Here is a 22568-nt window from a genome sequence, read left to right as displayed (position 1 = left end):
TCTTCTGGCTCTCTACTTTCTCTTTGGGTAATTTCATTCGTTCTCTCAGCTTTAATTTTCACTTCTACTCAAATGACTCCCATTTCTACATCTCCTGCCTTGCTCAGGCCCCAGTGTTCTATCTCCAGTTGTCTGTAAGATTCAGCATGTCTAAAGCTTACCTTTCTCCCAAAACCTATTTCAACTTTAACTTCTCTATACTCCCTTCTATCCATCCTTCATACCATATTTATATGACATAATGAGGTAAGGAAAGAAGACCATATGCCAAATTAGACTTTATGAACTGAAATAACCTTAACTGTACAATTGAGAGCTGTCAAAATAATTCATCCAGCTTATAATAATAGGAAATTTAATTTGATGTCTAACTTACAAAAGAGTTTTAGGTATGTTTTGCCTAGGAAAAAGGAGAGTTTGCAGCTCTAACAAATAAGAAAGTAATTGTTTCTTGTTTAACCATTGTATCTGATCACCTTAATGTATCCATTACATATCAACATTCTGGGAGGTAAATATATTATGTAGTATAGAAGATAAGCAGTGACAGGTTTAAGATTAGAGGGAAATAGTTATCTCTGATACTTCCAATGCTCTTACGTAAGCTCTCATCCTTCTCACATCTAGACTGTTGCAGCAGCCAGCTGGAGCACTTGCCTGTTTCAAGTCTCTCCCCATTCCGGTTAGTCATCTATTCAGGCCCTCCCCCCCAAACCTTAAACCTACTGCACTCTGAAGCCCATAGATTGGACAACACTAGACCCCTGCCCAAACTCCACTTCAGGGCTCTTTTCTGGACCCTCCTTCCTGGCGTAAGAGTTATCAATAGTAACTGTTGCTGTTTCTCTCCCAGCCTGATATAGCTCATTAAAGGGGCCATCCCCGATTGCTTCTTAAACAGGCCTATTCACTGAATGGGGTTACCTCACTCTAAGTGAGTACCTGAATAGACCTTGGCCTAAAGACCAAGGTCTCTGACTGCATCCTGGGCTATCTCCAGTCATCTTGATGAAGATCTGGTCACTGGATTCAGATGGCTCTGGAGGAGAAGTAAGGCTGGTGACCTTGCACAGCTCTCCCTCATTCAAAACAGTCAAGTGCAAGTCAGGTCATCATTTCGCTGATGGCATGGTCTTCTTCGTCAATGAAGGGCGAACAGAACAACAATCTGTTGAGCCAGTGAAGTGACTTTCCCAAAGCATAGATGTCATAGACCATGTCACCCTCCTACTCTAGTAATCCCCCATCATCTACAGGATCATCTAGAAAGCCCTTCATAATCTAGCCCTACCTTTCCAGTCTTCTTACTCCTTACTCTCTGCCATGTGAACTGTTCTTTAATTCATTGACACTAACCTCTTTGCTGTTGCTTAGATAACACACTCTACCTATCAGTTTCCAACATTTTCTCTGGCTGTCTTCCATGCCTAGAATATTCTCCCCTCTCATCTCCCCTACTGACTTCTCTAGCTTCCTTCAAGTCCCAACTAAAATTTCCCCTTCTACAGGAATACTTTCTCAATCCTTCTGGTCCCTTCCCTCTGTTGATTACTCCCTATTTATCCTGCATACAGCTTGTTGGCACATGATTGCTTGCATGTTGTCTCCCCCGTTAGATTATGAGTTCCTCCACTGCAGGGACTGCCTTTTGCCTTTCTATCCCCAGCTCATAGTACAGTGTCTGGCACATAGGAAGTACTTTATAAAGGCTTATTTACTGTCTTTATTTTTTGTTTCCTCCGGATAACTGTCTAAGGTGATAAATTGCTTTGATAAAGGGAGTTTACTCTTGGGGCCATTTCCTACACAGATCAAGTCACAGGCCATGATGAAAAACTATAATGATATGAAACAGGGGTTGACATACTATGCCTGCAAGCCAAATTCCCTCTGGCCACCTGATTTTGTACACCTGTTGAGCTAAGGATGGCTTTTCCATATTTAAAATGGGTCAACATTTGATGAACCTTCATTATAGAGTGCAGATTTTATGGTAGGGTCAAGAGTTACAAAGTTCTGGTAATAACTTGTTTCAGAAACCAGTGTATTAGATTTCCAAACAGTTGTGCGTTTTGTTTTTTTCCCCAGTGGCAATATGATCAACTTACAGCTACCTATTACCTACTTCTTGCTAAGAAATGTCATGGAAAACCAGTTCGATTAAGGCTTCCATCTGTCAGTGGAGAACAGACAAGTGCTCCTTCATTCAAAGAACTACAGGTAAATTTCAGGTCTTTTTGTTGTATAGTGTGGTTCCTCATTCATGTGGTTGATTCTTAATTCTTATTGTTATGAGATAGTTGTACTGTTTGAAAAGCTAATTTTGCCGATGAGAAGAAACCAGAATAGAATATTTCAAAATAACATATTTTCAGAATAGAACTATTTCAAAACATATTGCTAAAAATTCTTAACGGGGAGCTTTGAGTAGAAAATGAACAATTAGTTAGGCTGGGAGATTAGTTCAGTATGAGATGCCATGAGCCTGGCCTGGGTGGTAACTGGGAAGAGTAAAGGGTCAGACATTAATGACATTACAAAGAAAGGGTTGGCCAGACATTAAGATGACAGAATGATAGAATTGAAGGAAATGTTAGAAGTCATCTAATTAAATACCCTACCTAATGGTTGAACTCTCTTGTATTGTACAAACAAGCAATCACACATCTCTACTTGAATACAGCCAGTAGTTAGGATTTCACTGTCTATTGAAGCACTATCTGTCTATTTCATTTTGCGGTAAGTCCACTTGTTAGGAAATTCTTTAGATTGACCTGAAATCTGAAATCATTGTGACTTTCACCCTTTAGTCTGAGGTCTCCCTTGGGAGCCAAGCAGTCAGTCAAGAAACACAGTTATTAAATGTTAACTATGTGCAGAGGCTGTGCTAAACAACTGTAGGTATAAAGAAAGGCAGAAAACCAGGTCCTACCTTCAGGGGGCTCACATTCATAATCAGGGAAACAACGTGCAAAAAACTGTACCTGCAAGCTATGGACAGGGGAAATGGAAGGCAGTGGAATTGGTGATTGGGTTTGGGTTGGAGGGGTGGCACAGCGACCAGGAAGGACTTCTAGAAGGTGGGATTTGAGCTGTGGAGGCAGAAGTGAAGAGGGAGAGCATTCTAGACATGGGAGATAGCTCATGAAAAGGTGGGAGGTCAGAGTATGGAGTGTGGCCTGTGAGGACCAACAAGGCCAGCATCTCTAGATTGTAGAATATGTCGAGTAAAGTGTAAGGAGATTGGAAGAGTAGAAAGGGCCTAGGTTGTGAAGAGTTTTAAATGACAGAGAATTTTTATATTTGATCCTGATAGCAAGAGAGCTTTGAGTGGGTGTGGGAGATGAGATTGGAGGCAGAGAGGCTGGTTAGAAGGCTGTAGCAGCAGTCCAAGCAAGAGGTGAGAGTGGTCTGTATTTCCTCTACGTTTCCTGCCATGGCCCTGCCCTCCAACCATCTTCCCTGTCTCCTCAGAAACTTGGACTCCATCCTTGACTGTCCCTGACTTTTGTAGTTGAGCCTTTTGACTGATTTTGCTGAGAATTGAGCCTCCATGCAGCTTCATGCAGCCTCCCTGCCTTGCCCTCCCTAGCCCCCTTTTTCCTACACCCTCCCTTATGTATGTTCTTCCTTTTTAGAGCATGCAGTCCTCATGGACAGACACTGTCCTGATTCCTTGTGCACGGCATACTGGTCAGTGATGAGTGAGGAGACCTCCCCTAAAGACAGGGTCAGGGGCAGGTCGCCTGGAATAAATTCTCAGACTGAAGCATTCTTGAAGTCAAGGTGGTAGATTTATTACTCTTTTCAGAGGGCAAGAGTTTTTAGGGATCCTGCGATTTGAATGAGGTACAGGTAAAGTTTATATCGGATATTCTGTAGTAAAACATGTGCCAAATATGTTAGCTAGGTGATTCAGGTTGGAGTAGGGAGCGGTTAAGGAGTGGTTAGTTCTTAAAGGAACATGCACTTTTAGTATTTACTGCACAGGTATTTCACCCAGAGTTTATCAGGAAATAGTCCAAGGTGGAGCTACATGGAGGGGTGGTTATAGGCCTGAAATGTCACTAAGTCTACTGTTAGGCTAGACTGAGAAAAACCCAGACTGTTCCCATCAGTGTCTTGTTAGACAAGATCAATGTGAGGGAGTACACACGTATGCAATTTCTAGGATGCCTGTGATTGATCAGTGAGTAGTAGATATCTATGACCACGAGGTCGGTTCAGCCCATACACAGCGGGTTCAAACTAATGAATTCTATAGGATATCAGCTGGCTACTGTATCAGGAAGTGTGGGAGGGAGGCTAGGGAGAAGTGTGATTTTAGAACTGGAGTTCAAGCATAGGCTGCCAAGCGCCCCATCAGTCAGCACATAATAAACTGTGAAAGTGCTTTCTGTCTAATTATTGACTTATATGAAAACATCGATGCTGTGTTTATCAGATTTTTATCTACAGAGAAGTCAAAGTTGGGAGGCGTTTAAATACATTAGGTGACAGAAATAGCATACAGAAGGATCTGAATCTAATAAGATGAAATTTAATAGGGCCACAAGACAATCACTGCCATAACTGACTTCTTCTATCACTTGGCAGTGTGCGAAGATCATTCTGTACGTTGCCACAGTTGAGCCCCCAACACCCTCGGGAGGAGATACTACTGACGTTGTTATGTTCAGTTTATAGATGAAGAAATTGAGGTTTGGAGACTTTGAGTGATCTGTCCATGGGCACGACTGGAACCCGGATCCTCCTGACCAACATCAGTATTCTGTTCCCTATATTATGCTACTTTTCACAGCTAGTTTCTTTCTTTGAAAAAAAAAAAAGCATTTATTTTTAACATTTCATTAAATTTTTTTCAAGTTCTAAATTTTCTTCTTCCTTCTAGCTGCTCCCCTACTCAGTGAGAAGGCAGGTAATATGATACTGATTATCCATGTGAGGTCATGCAAAGCATTTCATATTAGCCAGAAAAGCAAGGAAAATAAAGAAAATGAAATCTGAACTCAAACTCCAGTTCTCTCTGTAGGGAGATGACATTTTTCATCTTAAGTCCTTTGGAATTGTCTTGGATCGTTGTGTTGATCAGGGTTGCTAAGTCTTGTGTAATTAATTGATCATCATTATAATATTGCTGTTCCTGCGTTCACTGTGCTCCTGGTTCTGCTCACTGCACTTTGCTTGAGTTTATATAAATCTTCACAGGTTTTTTTGAAACCATCCTCCTTGTCATTTCTTATAGCACATGAGTATTTTATCATAATCACATACCACAACTTGTTTCAGACATTCACCAGTTGATAGCCTCAATTTCCAATTCTTTGTCACCACAAAAATAGCTGTTACAAATATTTTTGTACAAAAATATTTTCTTTTTTCTTTGATCTCCTTGGAGTACAGATCTAGTACTGATTAGTATTGCTGTATCAAAGGGAATGCACAGTTTTATAGCCCTTTGGGCATAGTTCCAAATTGTTCTTCAGAATAGTTGGACCAGTTCACAACTCCACAGTACTTTAGTGTCCCAGTTTTTCCATAATACCACTAGCATATGTCTTTTTCCTTTTTTTTGTCATGTTGATCAATCAGATTAGTTTCTAAAAATACCTTACAAAACTATAGGATGTGGAAGGTGTATCTAGATCAGGCCTGCACAACTTACAACTTTGCGCCTGTTTACGGCCGTTGTGTTGCTTGCAGCAAGCCGAAGGATTTTCTCCGCATAAAAATGATGTTTTCCACTACATTTTTTGTGAAATTCTTTGGTGTGTGCTGCAAGCAACTAGAGGGCTGTAAACATCCCACAAGTTGTGCAGGGCTGGTCTGGATGGTAGTTTGTGTGAAAGAGATCTGGTGGTGTTAGTGAATTCTTAAACTCAGTAGTATGAGGTCATAGAGTGATAATGACAACCAAAAAAACTAATAAAATGAAGTGAAAAAGGGAAAGGGGAAGGACACACACTTGCATATAGTGCCTACTGTGTGCCAGGCATGGTGACAAGCACTTTACAAACTTCATCTCATTCACAACAATCCTTCACATTGGATACTGTTATTATCCCCTTTTTATAGATGAGGAAACTTAGGCAAACATGTCTACATGATTTGGCCAAGGTCACCCAGCTAGTTAAGTGTCTGAGGGTGGATTTGAACTTAAGCCTTCTGACTCCAGGTCCTGCATTCTATCCACTCCACCACAGAGTGGTATCATAGAGACGTGATGTTCAGAACAAGGAAAGTGATAATTTTATTGTACTGAGTCCTTGTCAAACTGTGTCTGGAGTGTTGTGTGCACTTCCGTTAACCATATTTTGGGAAGGACATTGATATTCTGGAGCTCAGTGCATTCATAAGAAAACCCAGGATGGTGAGAATGTTTGCTCTGTCATCAGAATTGGGTGAAGGAACTGGGAATATTTAGCTTGGGAAAGAGAAGATTTGGGAGAGACATGATAGCTGTACTTAACTATTTGAAGGACTGTCATGTGGAAGACTGATTAGACTTGTTCTGCCTGGTTCTAGAGGGCATAACTAGAAGCAGGAAATAGGATTTGCAAGGAGGCAGATTTAGGCTTGATGCAGGGAAAGACTTCACATAAAGTTAATCAGATATAAAATGGGCTTCCTCATGAGGTAGAGGTTTCTCTGTTATGAGAACCCTTCAGGTAGAGGCTAGGTGACTGCTTGTCAGGGGAGATGTAGAAGAGATTTCTTTTCAGGTATGAATAGAGTTAGATAACCTTTGAGATGCTTCCCAGCTGTGAGATCCCATGGAATCACCTTAAATGTGGAAATATGTCTTAAGTTTGAAAAAGTGGTTGGTTCACAAAGATTGACTCCCTTCCCGCCCCGCCCAGGAATTTATCTAATTTTTAATAATTTTCAAACTAAAATTTTTCTAGATAATCCATTTAACCATTCTTTACCTCCCCTGCCCCAGCCACTGAATAGTTAAAAGAATCAGAGTTTGAACATGTGACTCACGATAATGATAATTATGTATTTGAAACCTTAAAATTCCTACTTATTTATGAACCATGTGAGGATATTTCATATGCAAAGGTGACTTTAAAGACTTCCCAAAATCATACACCAAATTTGTCTTAAATGCAAATTAATTTAAAATTATATGTAAATTTTCAATTTAAACACACTGATTAAGTAGGAAACTAATATCGAAAATATATTGTGTAGAAATTTGCAGTTTCACGTGCAGTCCTTTCCTCTTCTACAATGTATTTGGAAATACTCATTTTCGTTGGGTGTTTACTGAGTTCAGAATAACAAGAGAAGAAAAAAGAAGTATGTTATACATTTCAAACCAGAGATCATGCATGAAGGAAAATCTAGCAATTCCTTGGTTTCCTAAATGTAAGATTTAATTTTAGGTACTGTATACCTTTTGTCATAGGTTCTTTCCCCCCAGGGATTTCCTTTGAATTAATGATGGATTTTTTCTTATTTTTTAAAAAGCACAATATCTGTCCTCTATTTGTCATCTTCCCTAGCCCCTCTTAATTCCAGTGCTTTCCCTATTTCAATTATTTCCTACTTATCCTCGGTATAGCTTCCTTTTTGTAAGCTCCTTTAGGAAAGGGATTGTCTTACGCCTCTTTTGGTATCCCCATGTTTGCCGCAGACTTTGGCACATTGTAGGCGATGGGGTCTTTTCCTTTTGGGGTCCAGGTCCCATCACCCCATCAGTAGGTGCTTAATACATGTTTACTGACTGACTAATTAATCGACAAGTTTATTGATGTAGTGACAAACATAACAGAAAAGACTCTGAACCTTAACTTAAGATGATGGACGTTTATTAACATCAGCTGAATCTACATGTCTTTAAATACACAGATATTGTTAATTCCTTTTACTTCTGCTGAATTTTTAAAAATGTGTCATATGGTGCTTTTTAAATAATTAGAGTGTGATGTAAGACATTAACTTTTTCTCCACTGCAATGTGCTTCATCCAGTAACTTTTTTTTAGGTTGGAAAGCATTGGACAGAATCAAACGATGTGGAATCTAAGCCTTTAACTCCAATATTGTGCAGAGCAACCACAAAGAAATTGGAGAACAAAGAAAATGTGTGCATGCCGAAGTCTGCGAAGTCTGCTACGAAGGATGAAGAGCACTTTGTACTGCCTGTTCCAAAGACTCCTGGTAGCAAGAGCATGCATGAAAGAGGAATATTAACTGAACTAAATCCTCCTCCCCCTTGCAGAGGTATAGATTGTATGCATATTGGAAGTTTGGGTTAAGTTGTAGTCAAAAAAAATAGATGTTTCTTTGAGTACTGTCTTACATCAAGTAAGTCAGATGCCTTCATGGTAGTTGAGAGATGGGTGACCAAAAAGATCTTCAAGAAGAATTTAAACTTCTTTTAATCTTCTATGGTTTCTATTACTTAGAATGTGGACACAGTCAGCTCCCAATTATCCACAACTAATATTTGGGGCCATTGAGACAAATAGGTGCCTATTTTCTGTTTTCTGTAAGGTACTGCTTCTGGAGAATTGCAGCTGCTTCAGAGGCAGGCCTTTACCTGACACAGGCAAACTTATTGGTGGGAACAGGAAAAGCATCCCTGACATCTTTGGAAGGTGGGATTGTATCTTTTGGGAAGATCAGTGCCTCCTTTAAATGCAAATAACAGATGTCTGTTGATAGATACTTAACACTTTCAAAAAATCTTAGAGGCTGAAGTAAGTGACTCAGTTTATTTATGCTCCTATTCTGTTGCTTCTCACTTGCTAATGAAAGGTAGGTGAGTAGTTAGGGCATTGCATGTACCCAGCATTCATAGTCTGAGGACCTGGGTTTGAAGCTCAGCGCTACTACTTATTACTTACACTCTGATAGTGACCTATTTACCAGATCCTAAGAACAAAATTGGAAAGGTTCCTCCCTGCTCTGCCTCTGTTATCATGACCTTCCGAGGTTTAGAGGGGACTTGAATTTTTCTCAGTACTTTATTGGCCCAGGTGACTTTGACCAAAAGCTATAGGGAACAAGCTTGCAGCAGAAAATATAGCTAAAAATTTTACTCTTTTCTCTGAATTATAAGGCTTCACATTCAGTGAGGCATATTCCCTTCTCCTCCCATCTTTATGACTTTCAGAACTATAGCTCTTTTTTCTTTCCTTCTAAAATGTCATTCAATCATCAGTCTGGGATTACTTGCCTTCGTTGTTTATATGCCCGTTATACAGTCTTTAACCTGCATCATTACACGTCTCGGTGTCTGGGCAAACGTTAGTTGCTTTCAGTCATTTTTCTTCCTAAGTATCAACTTTCTGGACCTCTTCTTCCCCTACAACCCCCTCTGATATCTGTCACATTTTCCAGACAACTAGTCATCCATCCTAAGATAGATTGCTAAATTGACTTCCAAGCAAGGGGAAGAAGGGTGGCCCTCACAGCTGCCCTCAGCATTGTCAGACTTGGTAACTGATCTTGTTCAGGAGTTTACACAACAGTTCCAGCCCCTGGGGGAATGTAAAAGAGACTTTAAATGTCATCTAATCCATTTTACAGTTCAGGAAACTGAGACCCTTAGCAACTAAATTGCTACCAAGTGATCATATATGTAATAAGTAGTTGGGATTTCAACCAAATTCCTTTGACACTTTCTGCTACCCTGTGTTTATATGAACAGTTTAAATGTTTTTGTGGTGATGTTAGATGCTTTCCATGTGCAGTACCTTTCAACTCATTTCTTGAAGAAAATATTCATGTATAGGCATAAGGCATCTAAGTAATTTTTAAGCCTTATTTAATTTCTTCATCTTGAATCATGCCTTACAAACTCCCTTTGAAGTCTTTTCCATCCTGTCTCCAGCCTTCCTTCAGCCTTGTTCTCCCTCACACCCTTTCATGTACTCCACATTTCAGTTAGATTCATCTATGTGCGGTTCTTCATGTATATCATTCTCTTTGGTTTCTGTGCCTTTGCACTCATGTTTGTTTCTAGGGTCACTAATTTGAATTTAGCTCAAATACTGCCTCAGACATGAAGCCTTTCCTGATCTCCCAACTGCCAATTCCTTCAAATGAACTTGTATTTATTTTGTATATACTTATGTATACATTTTGTCTCCCCTTACAGAATATAAGCTTCTTGAGGGCAGATTGTTTTATCTTTGTCCCTCCAGTGCCCTGCATGGTGTCTGGCGCAGAGGTGCAATAAATGCTAAATTCTTATTTCCTGTGCCTTCTTCACTTTGAAGTCACCAAATAATCAAACTGTATGTTGATTTGACCTTTGAGGGTCTTGTGAAATTCTTTTCTTTTTTTCCCCCTTATGTATGGTTTAATGGCTCATTCTTTTTTTTATGTTTATTTATTTATTTTTAGTTTTCAACATTCATTTCCACAAAATTTTGAGTTCTAAATTTTGTCCCCATCTTTCCCCTTCCCCCACCCCAAATGCCTTGCATTCTGATTACCCCTTCCCCCAATCTGCTCTCCCTTCTAACACCCCTCCCTTCCCTCACCCCCATCTTCTCTCTTGTCCTGTGGGGCCAGATAAATTTCTATACCCCATTACCTGTATTTCTTATTTCCCAGTTGTACACAAAAACAATTCTCAACAATTCCTAAAGCTTTGAGTTCCAACCTCTCTTCCTTCCTCCCTCCCCACACATCCCCACTGAGAGGGCAAGAAATCCAATATAGGCTGTGTATGTGTAGTTTTGCAAACAACTTCTATAATAGTCATGTTGTGTAAGACTAACTGTATTTCTCTCAATCCTATCTTGCCCCCTTCTTCTGTTCTCTCTTTTGATCTTGTCCCTCCCCAAAAGTGTTTACTTCTAACTGCTCCCTCTTCCCATTTTCCCTCCCTTCCATGATCCCCCCACCCCACTTAACCCCTTCTCCCCTACATTCCTGTAGTGTAACATAGATTTTCATACCAAATTGAGTGAGCATGTTATTCCTTCCTTAAGCCAAATATGATGAGAGTAAGCTTCACTTTTTCCCTTTCACCTCCCCCCTTTTCCCCTCCATTGAAAAAGCTTTTTCTTGCCTCTTTTATGAGAGATGATTTGCTCCATTCCATTTCTCCTTTTCTCCTCTCAATAACTACTCTTTCACCCCTTAATTTTATTTTTTTAGGTATAATCCCTTCTTATTCAGCTCAGCCTGTGCTCTGTGTGTGTGTGTGTGTGTGTGCGTGCGTGTGCGTGCGTGCGATCCCACCTACTACCCAGATACTGAAAAAAGTTTCAAGAGTTACAAATATTATCTTTCCATGTAGGAATGTAAACAGTTCAACTTTAGTAAGTCCCTTATGATTTCTCTTTCTTGTTTACCTTTTCATGCTTCTCTTGATTCTTGTATTGGAAAGTCAGATTTTCTATTCAGCTCTAATCTTTTCATCAAGAATGCTTGAAAGTCCTCTATTTCATTGAATGACCGTGTTTTCCCTTGAAGTATTATACTCAGTTTTGCTGGGTAGGTGATTCTTGGTTTTAGTCCTAGTTCCTGTGACTTCTGGAATATCATGTTCCAAGCCCTTTGAACCCTTAATGTAGAAGCTGCTAGATCTTGTGTTATCCTGATTGTATTTCCACAATACTTGAATTGTTTCTTTCTAATTACTTGCAATATTTTCTCTAGTGAGTGTTTGAACCTGCTTTTCCATTTGGCTAATTCTGCTTTTTAAAGCATTCTTCTCCTCATTGGCTTTTTGGACTTCTTTTGCCAATTGAGTTAGCCTATTTTTAAAGGTATTGTTTTCTTCAGCCTTTTTGGAGTCTCCTTTAGCAAGTTGTTGACCCGCTTTTCATGATTTTCTTGCATCTCTCCCATTTCTCTTCCCAATTTTTCCTCCACCTCTCTTACTTGATTTTCAAAATTTTTTTTGAGCTCTTCTATGGCCTCAGACCATTGCATATTTATTTTGGAGGCCTCTGATGGTAAGCATTGTTCTTCCTTATCCAAAATGATGGAAGAAAATACCTGTTCACCAAGAAAGTAACCTTCTATAGTCTTATTTTTTTTTTTTTTCCATTTCTTGGACATTTTCCAAGCCAGTTATTTGACTTGTCATTCCTTTGTCAAGAGGGGGGCATATTCTGGGGGCCTGTAAGTTCTTAGTTCCTCCAAGGTGGTTCAATCAAGGGAGAGGAGTTTGCTCCTCTCCTGGCCTGTGCTCTGATCTGGGAGCTACCAAAACTTTTCTGCGTAGGGTCTGCAAGTAGAATTCCCTTTCCAGAGCTTCCACCAGCTCTACCATGCCAGCCAGTACTCTTCCTCACTTTCAGACCCCCACTCAGGACTGAGACCCAAATCATCCACTCAGTTTCCTTTAGGAATTTAGGCCTTTAGGGACTTTAGGCCAAGGGCTCCAAAAATGGATGCTGTTGCTGCTGCCACCTGCCATGACCACCACCTGGGCCCAGGGCCAGGGAGGACCCTGCTCCCTTCTCACCCAGGAGAAAAAGCTTTTTCACTGACCTTTGAAGTGTCTTTGGCATTTGTGGGTAGAGGGATCTGAGAATCACTGCTGCTGCTGAGGATTCTGCCCGAGAGGCCTGTTCCGGGCCTACCCCTGCTGTGCTGCGCAGCCAAGGCTGGGCTGGACTCCGTGGGCTGTACTCTGCTCCAAGCTCTGTGTGATAGACCATTCCTGTTGGCCTTCCAGGCTACTATGGACTGCAAATCTCTTTCACTCTGTTGTTTTGTGGCTTCTGCTGCTCTAGAATTTGTTTAGAGTCATTTTTTACAGGTATTTTATGGGCTGTGTGGGAAGAGCTAGAGTATGTGTGTCTTTCTACTCCGCTCCACCCCTCTTGTGAAATTCTTTATAAAATTTCTATATTTCTTTATCCCCTGCAACACATGAGTCTTTGAAAGTTGTTTTCTCTAAAATGTTATTGTATAAATTCTCATCCTACCCATATTGCTAGGGGTACAGGCTTCACCATGATCACAAAAGGAGGAGCATGGTAACTTTCTTCAAGAATCTAAAAACTTTTAATGTGGAAAAAGGTTAGACTTGTCCTGTTTGCCCCAGAGAACAGATCTAGAAGCAGTAAGTGGGAAATTTCAGAGAGGCAGGCTTAGAATCAATGTAAGGAAAACTTTCTGACCGTTACTGCTGTCCAGGAGTCAAATTGGCAGTTGCCTTGACAGTTGGTGGCTTCCCCTTTGTCTGAAGCCTTCAAGCATCTTCATCTACTTGTTAAGAATGTTGCAAATGGACTTCTTAGTACAAGCTGAGGCCCCTTCTAGCTCTGATCTTCTGTAAAGAATAGTTTAGCATCACACACTTATCGATTGAGGTAGAAGGGACCTTTAAGAGCATTGAGTACAACACCCCTTCCCCATTCCTCCCATTTGAAAGACAAGGAAGCTGCGGCCCAGAGCTATGGTGGTTGGTTTAAGATCACTCAGGAGGTGGCAGAACTGGGATCTGCACTCTGATTGCAAATTTAGGGTTTTTCCACTTTGCTTCTAGGTAGATGTGTGAAAATTGAAAGCAAGAAAAAGACTGTAGTGGTCTTTGAAATGTTGCAATATAAAAGAGAGCCATGTGGTCCAACTTAGAAAAGTGTATTAAGTAATATAATTTCTCCTGTCATCTCATTCAAGTTATAAGGGTTCTTAAAGATTGTATAAGCATACTTAAGATTTTTTTCTTATATCCATTCTCTTGTTAAGGTCAGTTAATTGTTAAGAACTGATGCCTTCTTCCTGTCTCCATCTGTGGTTGTTCCAGCCCAGCTCATGATGGTTCCATTTGGTTACTAACATGCACCTCCTTCCTTCTCACCTCTGTTGTACTTAGTCCAGCCTTGTGATCTGGGTGCAGAATTAGAATGAAATGAGATACCTTAGACCAGCCAACAGCTAACAAAAGAAAATTTTACTTAAGTGTACCTTGGAAAGGATATTCATTGTTGACGCAGTTTGATGTAGGGTCCTTGGCAGTGCTGGCACACTGCTTCTTGCTGGCTGTAGGACCATGGCAAGTTCTTTATCCTCTGGATACCTTAAGGGATTCTCTAGGACTTGTTTATCAATTCATATATGAGTTGTAATTAGTGTTGGTGGAGGGAGTTCTCACATGGGGAGTTTATGCTAATGAAATCATAGATCTTTCCTGTGTTTCTTTTCCACACCCCACTTTGTCATTACTATGAATCTTCTAAAAGTGGTTTCAACTTAAATGTGCTTTGCTTTGTAGAATGGGTACCTTTCTAAAGTTGCTTGTAAAGCTGATTTCACTTTCCCTTTGACTTCTATAAGTATGTAAGAGATATCTTCTCCATCCTGCCACCTGGCTTTGATGGCAGCATGGGGAAGGAAGAATGAGACATTTGAGCAGATTCTAACTACTTCTTCCCACTGTTCCCATCACTTAAAAGCCAGCAATCACTCTATTACTTGATTACCCCTAGTTTTACATATTCTCTGTTTTCCACCTGTGCTATCAACATGAAAGGAAAACAGTGACAATATATATTGATTATTAAATTTCAACTAATTCTGTTGAGTAACTATAATGGGAGAGATCTATATTTGGAGAAATAATATTATATGAAATTTCTAAAAAAAAAACCCTTCTAGATATTGGTAAAATTTTCCATTTTCAAAATAACTTTTGAATTTAAATTAAATTTTAAATTAATTTTATGAAGTTTTTTTGTCCATCAGAGAGAAATCAGTGCAAGGAAGAAATACTTATTAGAGATATGAACCCAGAAAGGACAAAGGAATTACCAGCAGCTATTATTAGTCCTGAGAGACGGTAAGTGTTTAATTACTCAAATGCTGAATTCACCTAAGATGTGACCAGATTTTTTCAGTCTATATACTCAGTGATATGTTATCAGATATTAACAAATCTTTAAATTATTCTCTAGGTTACGTAATTCTTCTAAGTGTTGATGGACTAAGTCTAGGACTGACGTTATGGAATCAGTATATGAAGGAACTGGGTGCATCATGCAGAGAACCCTGGAATAGGGCCAAGAGCCTTGGGTTCTAATCTAGGCTCTGGTTCTAAAGTCACTTTTCTGAACTACAAGGTGTTTTTCCCCTCCTTTCTGTAAAATTTGGGGATTAAGCTAAATTATTTCTAAAATTCACTCCAGATCTTTGATTCTGTGAAATAATGATTTAGTTCATTGTGCAGTTCCTGTGAGGTAGAGCTTAGAAGACAGGATTGAAATCTTGCCTTTGATGCTTACGTGACCTCTCTGAGTCTCTGTTTCTTCCTCATGTAAAATGAAGACGAGATAATCTGTAGAGGTTCCTTCCAGCTCCAGCTCTGTGTCCCTGTGAGCATATGAATTTCATAACCTCTCTGGGCCTCCGTTTACATATCTACAACATAAACCTTGGGGTTCCTTTCAGTTCTAGGTTCTATGATCTGCCACCCCAGTTTGCATGCCTTATCTGGATACTGAAGTGACACAAGTAACTTTCACCAGTTTGGACCCACTTCACTGGGTTTGTCTGCAGATAGTTTCATTGATTCTCTCAAGATTACAAATATTCAATAATAATGATGGCTGACATTTACATAGCACTTACTCTGTGCCTGGCACTGTGCTAAATGCTGTATAATTATTGTCTTATTTGATCCTCACAACAGCCCTGGGGTGCCGTTATTATTCTCATATTACAGGTGGAGAAACTGAGGCAGAGGTTAAGTGAATTGCCCAGTAAGTGTCAGAGGCTGGATTTGAACTCAGGTCTTCCTGATTCCAGGCAAAGTGGTCTATCTACTTTGCCAACTAATTTAACAAACAAAATTCAATTTTTAAGTAAACTAAAAGCCTCCCTAAATGCCAGTTTGTGTAAATAAAGAAAATGAAATTGTTGGGAAGCATCTTAAAAGGTGAATTTTTGCAGCTAATATTGTATAATTGAGAATACTTTACAATCATGTTCATCTTATTAGGCAAGTTTTTTGTATGTTAGATATAGGAATAAAATTAATGTAAAAATGTAAATGTTTTAAAAACCAGGTTTTTTTGGATACTCTTCATAGTATTGAAAATAATTTTAAAAAGGTCTTAGCATCAAGGTTTTGCTGAAACTTTATTTTGAGTGAGGGCATCTGCCATTACAGAGAATTTTGCAGAAAGCTGATATAAACATGTTGTGTAAAGGATAGTATGTTGAATAATGTTAGGCTAATAACTAATTTTCGGGCTAAATTTTTCTTTTAAAGATGCCGTTCAGTGGAATTAGATCTTAATCAAGCCCATAGAGATAGTCCTCAAAAGAGAAAAGGAACCAAGATGTTTGGAAGTCTTGAAAGGGGGTTGGATAAAATGATTACGATGCTAACTCCAAACAAAAAGAAAGGATCTACTAGAGATGGACCACGAAGACTAAGGGTAAATTTACTTTCAAAAGGGAAAAAAGTATATACATTAAGTTTAACTACTGTTGAGTTTAATGTATTTCTACTCTAAATTTCCATGGTGGGGAGGGGGAAGATCAACCCTTCTTTGGTTCTGATAAGAATGGAATTCATGGGGTGCTTTTTTCCCCAAACCCTTCCTCCATGCTTTCATATCCCAGTTATGCAAACATAGTAAGTTCTTCCTCTTCTTTTCTTATGTCTTCTCTTTCTATTACACCTTTCTTCCTCTCTTTTCTTTCCTTATATGTAATGGAGTTAATCTGTTTCCTTCTTGGTCACCTGTTAACCCACAGTATTTTTTTGTTGTGTTTTCTTCTGTTTAATTCTATTTCCAGCCTCAGTTTCTAGACTGAGGCATTGTGCCAGGGCCAGTTTCTGTTCTCTCCTACACTCTCAGATGTTAGGCCTGTGGTCTGAACGCTCTTGCCATTGTGATTGTGGATCAGGTGACTGGGATGAGGCCCCATCTTCTCCTGGAATCCCTGGCTTCTGGGTCTATCTCCTCGTCGTCCAGTGTAGGTTTTGGCTTAGATCTTTTTCTGTCTACTCCTTGCATAATCTCTTCCCTGGAATCAGTTGTATCCCCTCCTGTGGTCCTGACATAGCCCCGGCAGATGTCATCTAATGTACTAGTTACAAGACTCCTTGCAAAACCTTTTGCTAGTGCATACAGGGTGCCCTGCTGGCCCATTTTCTGCTGTAGCACTGGGGTTTCCTGAGTGCTGTATGGGTTTTGTCTCTTATGATTCAGGCTACCAGGATCCTGATTTAAGGCCATTTGGAGGACCTTAGACTTACGCCCAGTCCTATCTCCCTGGGCAGTAACCCAGATGGACCTGGCTCTGTGTTCTGCTTTTGCAGTACAGGGCAAGAAGCATCCTGCTGACTTGATGGCCCATGTCCCACTTCTACCTTCTATCCCAAATGCTAGCAGATTTCTGACAATCTTAGACAGTTCTGGACTGGAGAGAGGAACTTACTGTTTTTCTTTGGTTCTCTTTGTCATTGCATTTTTAAAATTGTACAATGCTTGGAATTTTTGTTGGGGAACTGGGTTCCTCTAGGACTTTTCATGTCTCTGCCTTAATCTGAAGTATGTAAATCTTGTGATCTTATAATTAGTCACTGAAACCTTCAGGGATTTACTTATGAATACCTCTCTTTATCTTCACCAATGTGCTATGAAATAACTTTTTATTTTAAGTAGAAATTATTTAAATTCCAGCCTTATCTAAGAAGGAATTAAGGTAACTTGATTATAGATGGTGTCAGCCTGGCTTGGTATATAGGAGAGACCCCTGGCCTGGGAGTCAATAGAGCTGATTTTCTAGTTCTGTCTGTGACACCAATTACCAGGGTTACCTTAGGCAAATCACTTCCATTCTTAGGATCTCTGTTTTCTCATTTGTAAAATAAGAGAGTTGGACTAGATGACTTATTGGATCATTTATAGTTCTAACATTCTTTGAAAGGAACCACAAAAATAGAAGTTGAAATTTGTAATTTCTTGCTTGTGATTGTTAGATTTCGATTTCTCTTCATTTATGTTCATGACACTTATATACTTTAAAAAAGTAGTTATAAAAGTGGTACAAGGATGATCTGTTGTACCTATTATGACTGTATATGGAATTCGTTGCCATTTAATCATACTGACAAAAACTCACTGATTCAGTTTTGAATATTTAATGTAGTTAATACTCTCCCCTCTTTTTTTTTTTTGTGGACCTAAGGTATTTTCTTTAAATTCTTCATTTTGTAAAAGATTCCTTAACATAGTGAACCTTTTTATATGTCTTATTTTCAGATTATTAACTGTAATAGAAGGTGAGGAGCACAGAAGCTTAAAAACTAAAGAGTTAGGAACTACCGCTTATTCAATATTGATTAGAAATGAAATGAATGATTAGAAATTTATGATCAAGTCTGTGGAGAAATAATTTGATTTATTATATGTCACTGAAATACCTGTTACTCTACATGGCTCTTGTAGTATCACCATAGATTCTTTTGCCGTATTTTTGAATCTGGCACACCATCAGTTGTCCAGAAGAGGAATATGTCATTATGAATTGTCCAGATCATTTGCTTTGGTTTTGTTCTGTTTACATTTCAGTACTTGTTAGAATTACCACTAGAGTGTGGGAAGGAAGGAAGAAGAGAAGGAAGGTTAGATCTGGTAACTTGGCTATGGGGAAGCATTTCTGATTAAAAATAAAAACAAAACGATGCATTTGGTAGGAGAGAGTGTCAAAACTGAAAACTACATTTTTGTGATTTCACCAAGCTAACTTTGTCTACATTTTATCTTGGAATTTCTTTGTTAGTATTTGGTATTTGAAAATAGAGCTTCAGATCTCCAAGTCAGATGTTATGAGTGGATGTCAATTGTTGCTGGTTAGGTGTGGTGATAATGAGGCCTCTGTTTTCTGTTGATTCTTTTAGGCTCACTATAATGTGACCACAACTAGATTAGTGAATCCAGATCAACTCTTGGCTGAAATAATTGCAGTTCTTCCCACAAAGCATGTTGACTTTGTGCAGAAGGGGTGAGTACCAGACTCATGATGTCGTGTGATGGGGCTCTGTGCACTTGGGTTTGAGCCCAGCCCTGATGTTTTTTGTCTTGCTGATCATGGAAAGTCACTAATTTTTCTGAGTCTCAGTTTCCTTATCCAGAAAATTGGGATAATGTTCACTTAATAAGCCATATACATAAATTTAAAGTTTTTATATAAATATAAATGTTTTTATAAAACACATTTTATAAAGTATTTTACAAAAATGTTTTATAAAAAATGTTTTTATATAAATTTAAGTTACATTAGGTGATAGTCAAACCATCTTACAAAAAACTGCCATTTTTCATAGTTTATTCTGTGTTTTGCTGTTAATTTTAAATACTCTATCTCTACGACTCTTGCTCCAAAGAAGTACCTGCTCTGTTGCTTATGGCTCTTCTTAAGGAGCTTTCCTGGATCTCCCCATCTAGAAGTCATTTATCCTTCCTCTCAAGGGCTCTTTTACTTTTCACATAGACTTGGCAGAGGAAACACTGGTGTAAGATCTGGGGGAAATAATGAGTAGTTCATTTGGATGAAAGTGTAAGGTTATTGAAAGGGATAAGTTAAAACTGGAGAAGTAGGTGGAAACTACGCTTTACGTAGGGCTAAGGAATTTGGATTTTGTCCCAAAGATAATAGGGAACCATTGAAAATCTTTGAGCAATGAAGTGACCTGATGAGAGTTATGTATTGGGAAGGTTAAAGAATATGGGATAAATTGGGCTAGGAGAGAGGGAAGTAGAACTTTGGTTCTAATGGATGAAGATGTGCATTCACACACTTTTGGTGTAAATTGATTGCAAAACATGATTTGGTTTGCATAAATTCTAATTAGACCTTTTGCAGTGTAACTGTTGCTTAAAATAAGATATGTTAGTCTAAAGCGAACACTGTAATAGTGTTATAGTAATAAGATTTATTAGTCTAAAATGTAAGAGTAATAAGTAATAAGATATGTTAGTCTAAAATGAACACTGTAATAGCAAACACTGGGAGTATATGCAAGGTCAAGTAGGTCATAAATATTGCTTGAAATTCTTTTTAACCTGATCACAAAGCAAGTTCACCAGTTCTTCAGCAAATAATGGTGAGGCTTTGTTATATTTTTTTGTCTAAAGCTAAGTGGATCCTTAGAAACGGACCATTCTTGTATTGTGATAAACATAACCCTTTTGTGGGGAAAAGTAAAAAAAAAAAAAGTCCTACTAAGAGGTCAGTAATATCCTAATATACAAAGGACATCTGTTCACAAAGTAGCGAGATAAAATAACTTCTCATGAACATAGCATTTAAATTAAAATTAACCCCACTGAAAGATTTATTTGGTTAAACATACAGAAGAATGTATATTTAAAAAAAAAAAACCAGTACAGTGTAAAAGAAGCTATTTTATTTGGAGAAAGGCAGAATTCTAGTAAAGCTTTTCTTTTTTAAACATCCCTATTCCTCCTTAGTATCCTCATTCAGTTTCCAGAAGCCCCAGTCACACTTTGTGAATCATAATAACCATATTGGCTTGAAACTGTACACCTTAATACGTTGCTTGATATAAAATGATTGTCTGTTTTATCTATTACCCTCATAAAGGCTCAGAATAGTCTTCTATGTCATCCAGACTATTCATGGCTTCCCTACTAACAACTTTCTTATCTTGTTTTTCACAGCTATACGCTGAAGTGTCAAACACAGTCAGATTTTGGCAAAGTGACAATGCAGTTTGAGCTCGAAGTATGCCAACTTAGCAAACCTGAGGTGGTGGGTATCAGGAGGCAAAGGCTTAAGGGTGATGCTTGGGTTTACAAGAGATTAGTCGAAGACATCCTTTCTAGCTGCAAGGTGTAATTGATGCATGGTTTATATAGCCTGTGGGCTGAATGTGGCTGATAGACTACTCCACTGAGAACATGGCTTGATCAGTTTGAATTTTAGTCCATTGGAACCCAAAATGTATCCAAATAGGACTATTGTAAGCACCAATGCCTTTTTTCTTTTTAAACAGAAGACATTTTTTGTATGAATCTAAGGCAATCCCATCTGTTGTTATCCATTACTGTCTTTTTTAATCATGTACCTTTGCATATTAATAACTGTTGACTTTCTTATATTCACTTCCTTTTGTGAATATGAGCTTGTAACTCTGCCTTTGATGTGCAGTTTCTTTCTGGAATAAAATAACTTAATGAATAAAGCATATAGCTCTTTTTTTTGTACTTGAGATTATCATCTGAATAAAACATTGACTGTCTTTCTAACTCTTAAGTAAAGACCATTTTTGGTATGTTTTATCAGTTATCAAGGATGCCTTGGGCAGAAAAACAGATAAGAATTCATTTGCATAATTTTTTCCTATATCTGTTCTAAGTAGGATTTATGGAGGTCGTTAACTAAGTCACAGCTGTGGTTATCAGAGTTAGACAGCATGCTCAATGTGGTGAATAAAATAGAATTGTCATCAATAAATACGTTAAGTCTACAATTGTAACGTTTGAACTATGAATTTACGTATTATATGACAATACAATAATCTCCCTAAACCTCACCACAGGGCCTTACACGTAGTAGGTATATAATAATACTTGTAGGAGTGAGTAAATGTTTGACTACCTTTATATTTATGTTAGGTTTAATATTGACCTTGAAGGTTAGCTCTGAAATTACAATGGACTGAATTGTCTGAAGAATGAATAGCTCCTTTTCCTAAGCAATAGAGAACATTTCTTTATACCAGCTTTTCTTTTCAGCTGATTTCTTCGTTGTCAGTTCACTGCAGGATCATTATGAGTTTAGAATTGCCATCACTAGACTAGATTCTCTTCCCAATCATTTTGGATCTAACAGAATAAGTACTGTAACAGCATGATTGCATCACTGCTCCCCTGATGGCCATGGCGAAGTGGACCATTTGTGGGAGAAGATGAGCACGAGTCGCACAGGATGAGAATGCCTCATAGGCCAGAATCTGCACCATTGAGAGGAGTAGCTGTGTTGAGGAGATCATAGACCCTTGCAAACACTGAAGCGATTTGAAAAGCCTTGTGGCATGCCCCAGAGTAGAGTCAGGAGGGATTGGGCCAGATCTTCCTGGATCTCTTGCTGTTTCTCCATTATCATTGCGCTTTATAGTCTTCAACATCAACAAAAACCAAAACCTTTTTAAAGAAGAAAATGAATCTAGCCTGGTCCAGTCATTTTAGAGTCAGTAAATTCTATTTAGCTAAAACTTAATTCTTCAAGTAAAGGGAAGAAATGTCTGGGACTATTTATTTTAGGATAGGATTGTTTTTATTTATTTATTTATTTATTTTTTAATGTTTAACAATCACTGCCATACAATTGAGATTTTATCCCCCCCACCTACCCCCCACTACCCCCCTCCCTCCCCATGACTGCATACAATTCTGTATAGGTTCTACATATACTTTCCTATTGAGTATATTTTCACTATCGTCATGCTATGTAGTCAGACTAAAATAAATGAAAGAAATCGTATAACAAATCAGAACATGATACACAAAAACATACACATACACAAACATGATCTGCTACATTTTGTGAGTGACTTCCATATTTCTTTCTCTGAGTGTGGAAGGCATTTTGCCTTGAGAACCACCTT

The 22568-nt window shown here is 38.6% G+C and overlaps 1 protein-coding gene across 5 annotated transcripts in view; it reads left to right on the top strand.

The window, feature by feature from the left end:
- The window catches only part of MELK (maternal embryonic leucine zipper kinase), a 97820-nt gene extending 76677 nt beyond the window's left edge, over window positions 1–21143 (top strand). For all 5 annotated transcript variants that reach the window (XM_072596788.1, XM_072596785.1, XM_072596786.1 and 2 more), the window contains 6 exons: window positions 2089–2220; window positions 7993–8230; window positions 14669–14762; window positions 16194–16362; window positions 18837–18940; window positions 20620–21143. In XM_072596788.1, coding sequence (XP_072452889.1) covers window positions 2089–2220; window positions 7993–8230; window positions 14669–14762; window positions 16194–16362; window positions 18837–18940; window positions 20620–20797 — 915 coding nt within the window. In that variant the 3' untranslated portion in view covers window positions 20798–21143. The remainder of the gene's footprint in view (window positions 1–2088; window positions 2221–7992; window positions 8231–14668; window positions 14763–16193; window positions 16363–18836; window positions 18941–20619) is intronic.
- The last annotated feature ends 1425 nt before the right edge of the window (window positions 21144–22568 follow it).

The sequence above is a fragment of the Notamacropus eugenii genome, chromosome 3, assembly GCF_028372415.1.
Source record: "Notamacropus eugenii isolate mMacEug1 chromosome 3, mMacEug1.pri_v2, whole genome shotgun sequence".
In the NCBI taxonomy this organism is placed as follows: Eukaryota; Metazoa; Chordata; class Mammalia; order Diprotodontia; family Macropodidae; genus Notamacropus; species Notamacropus eugenii.
The sequence above is the reverse complement of the archived record's forward strand: the minus strand, read 5'-3'. Positions and strand labels throughout refer to the sequence as shown.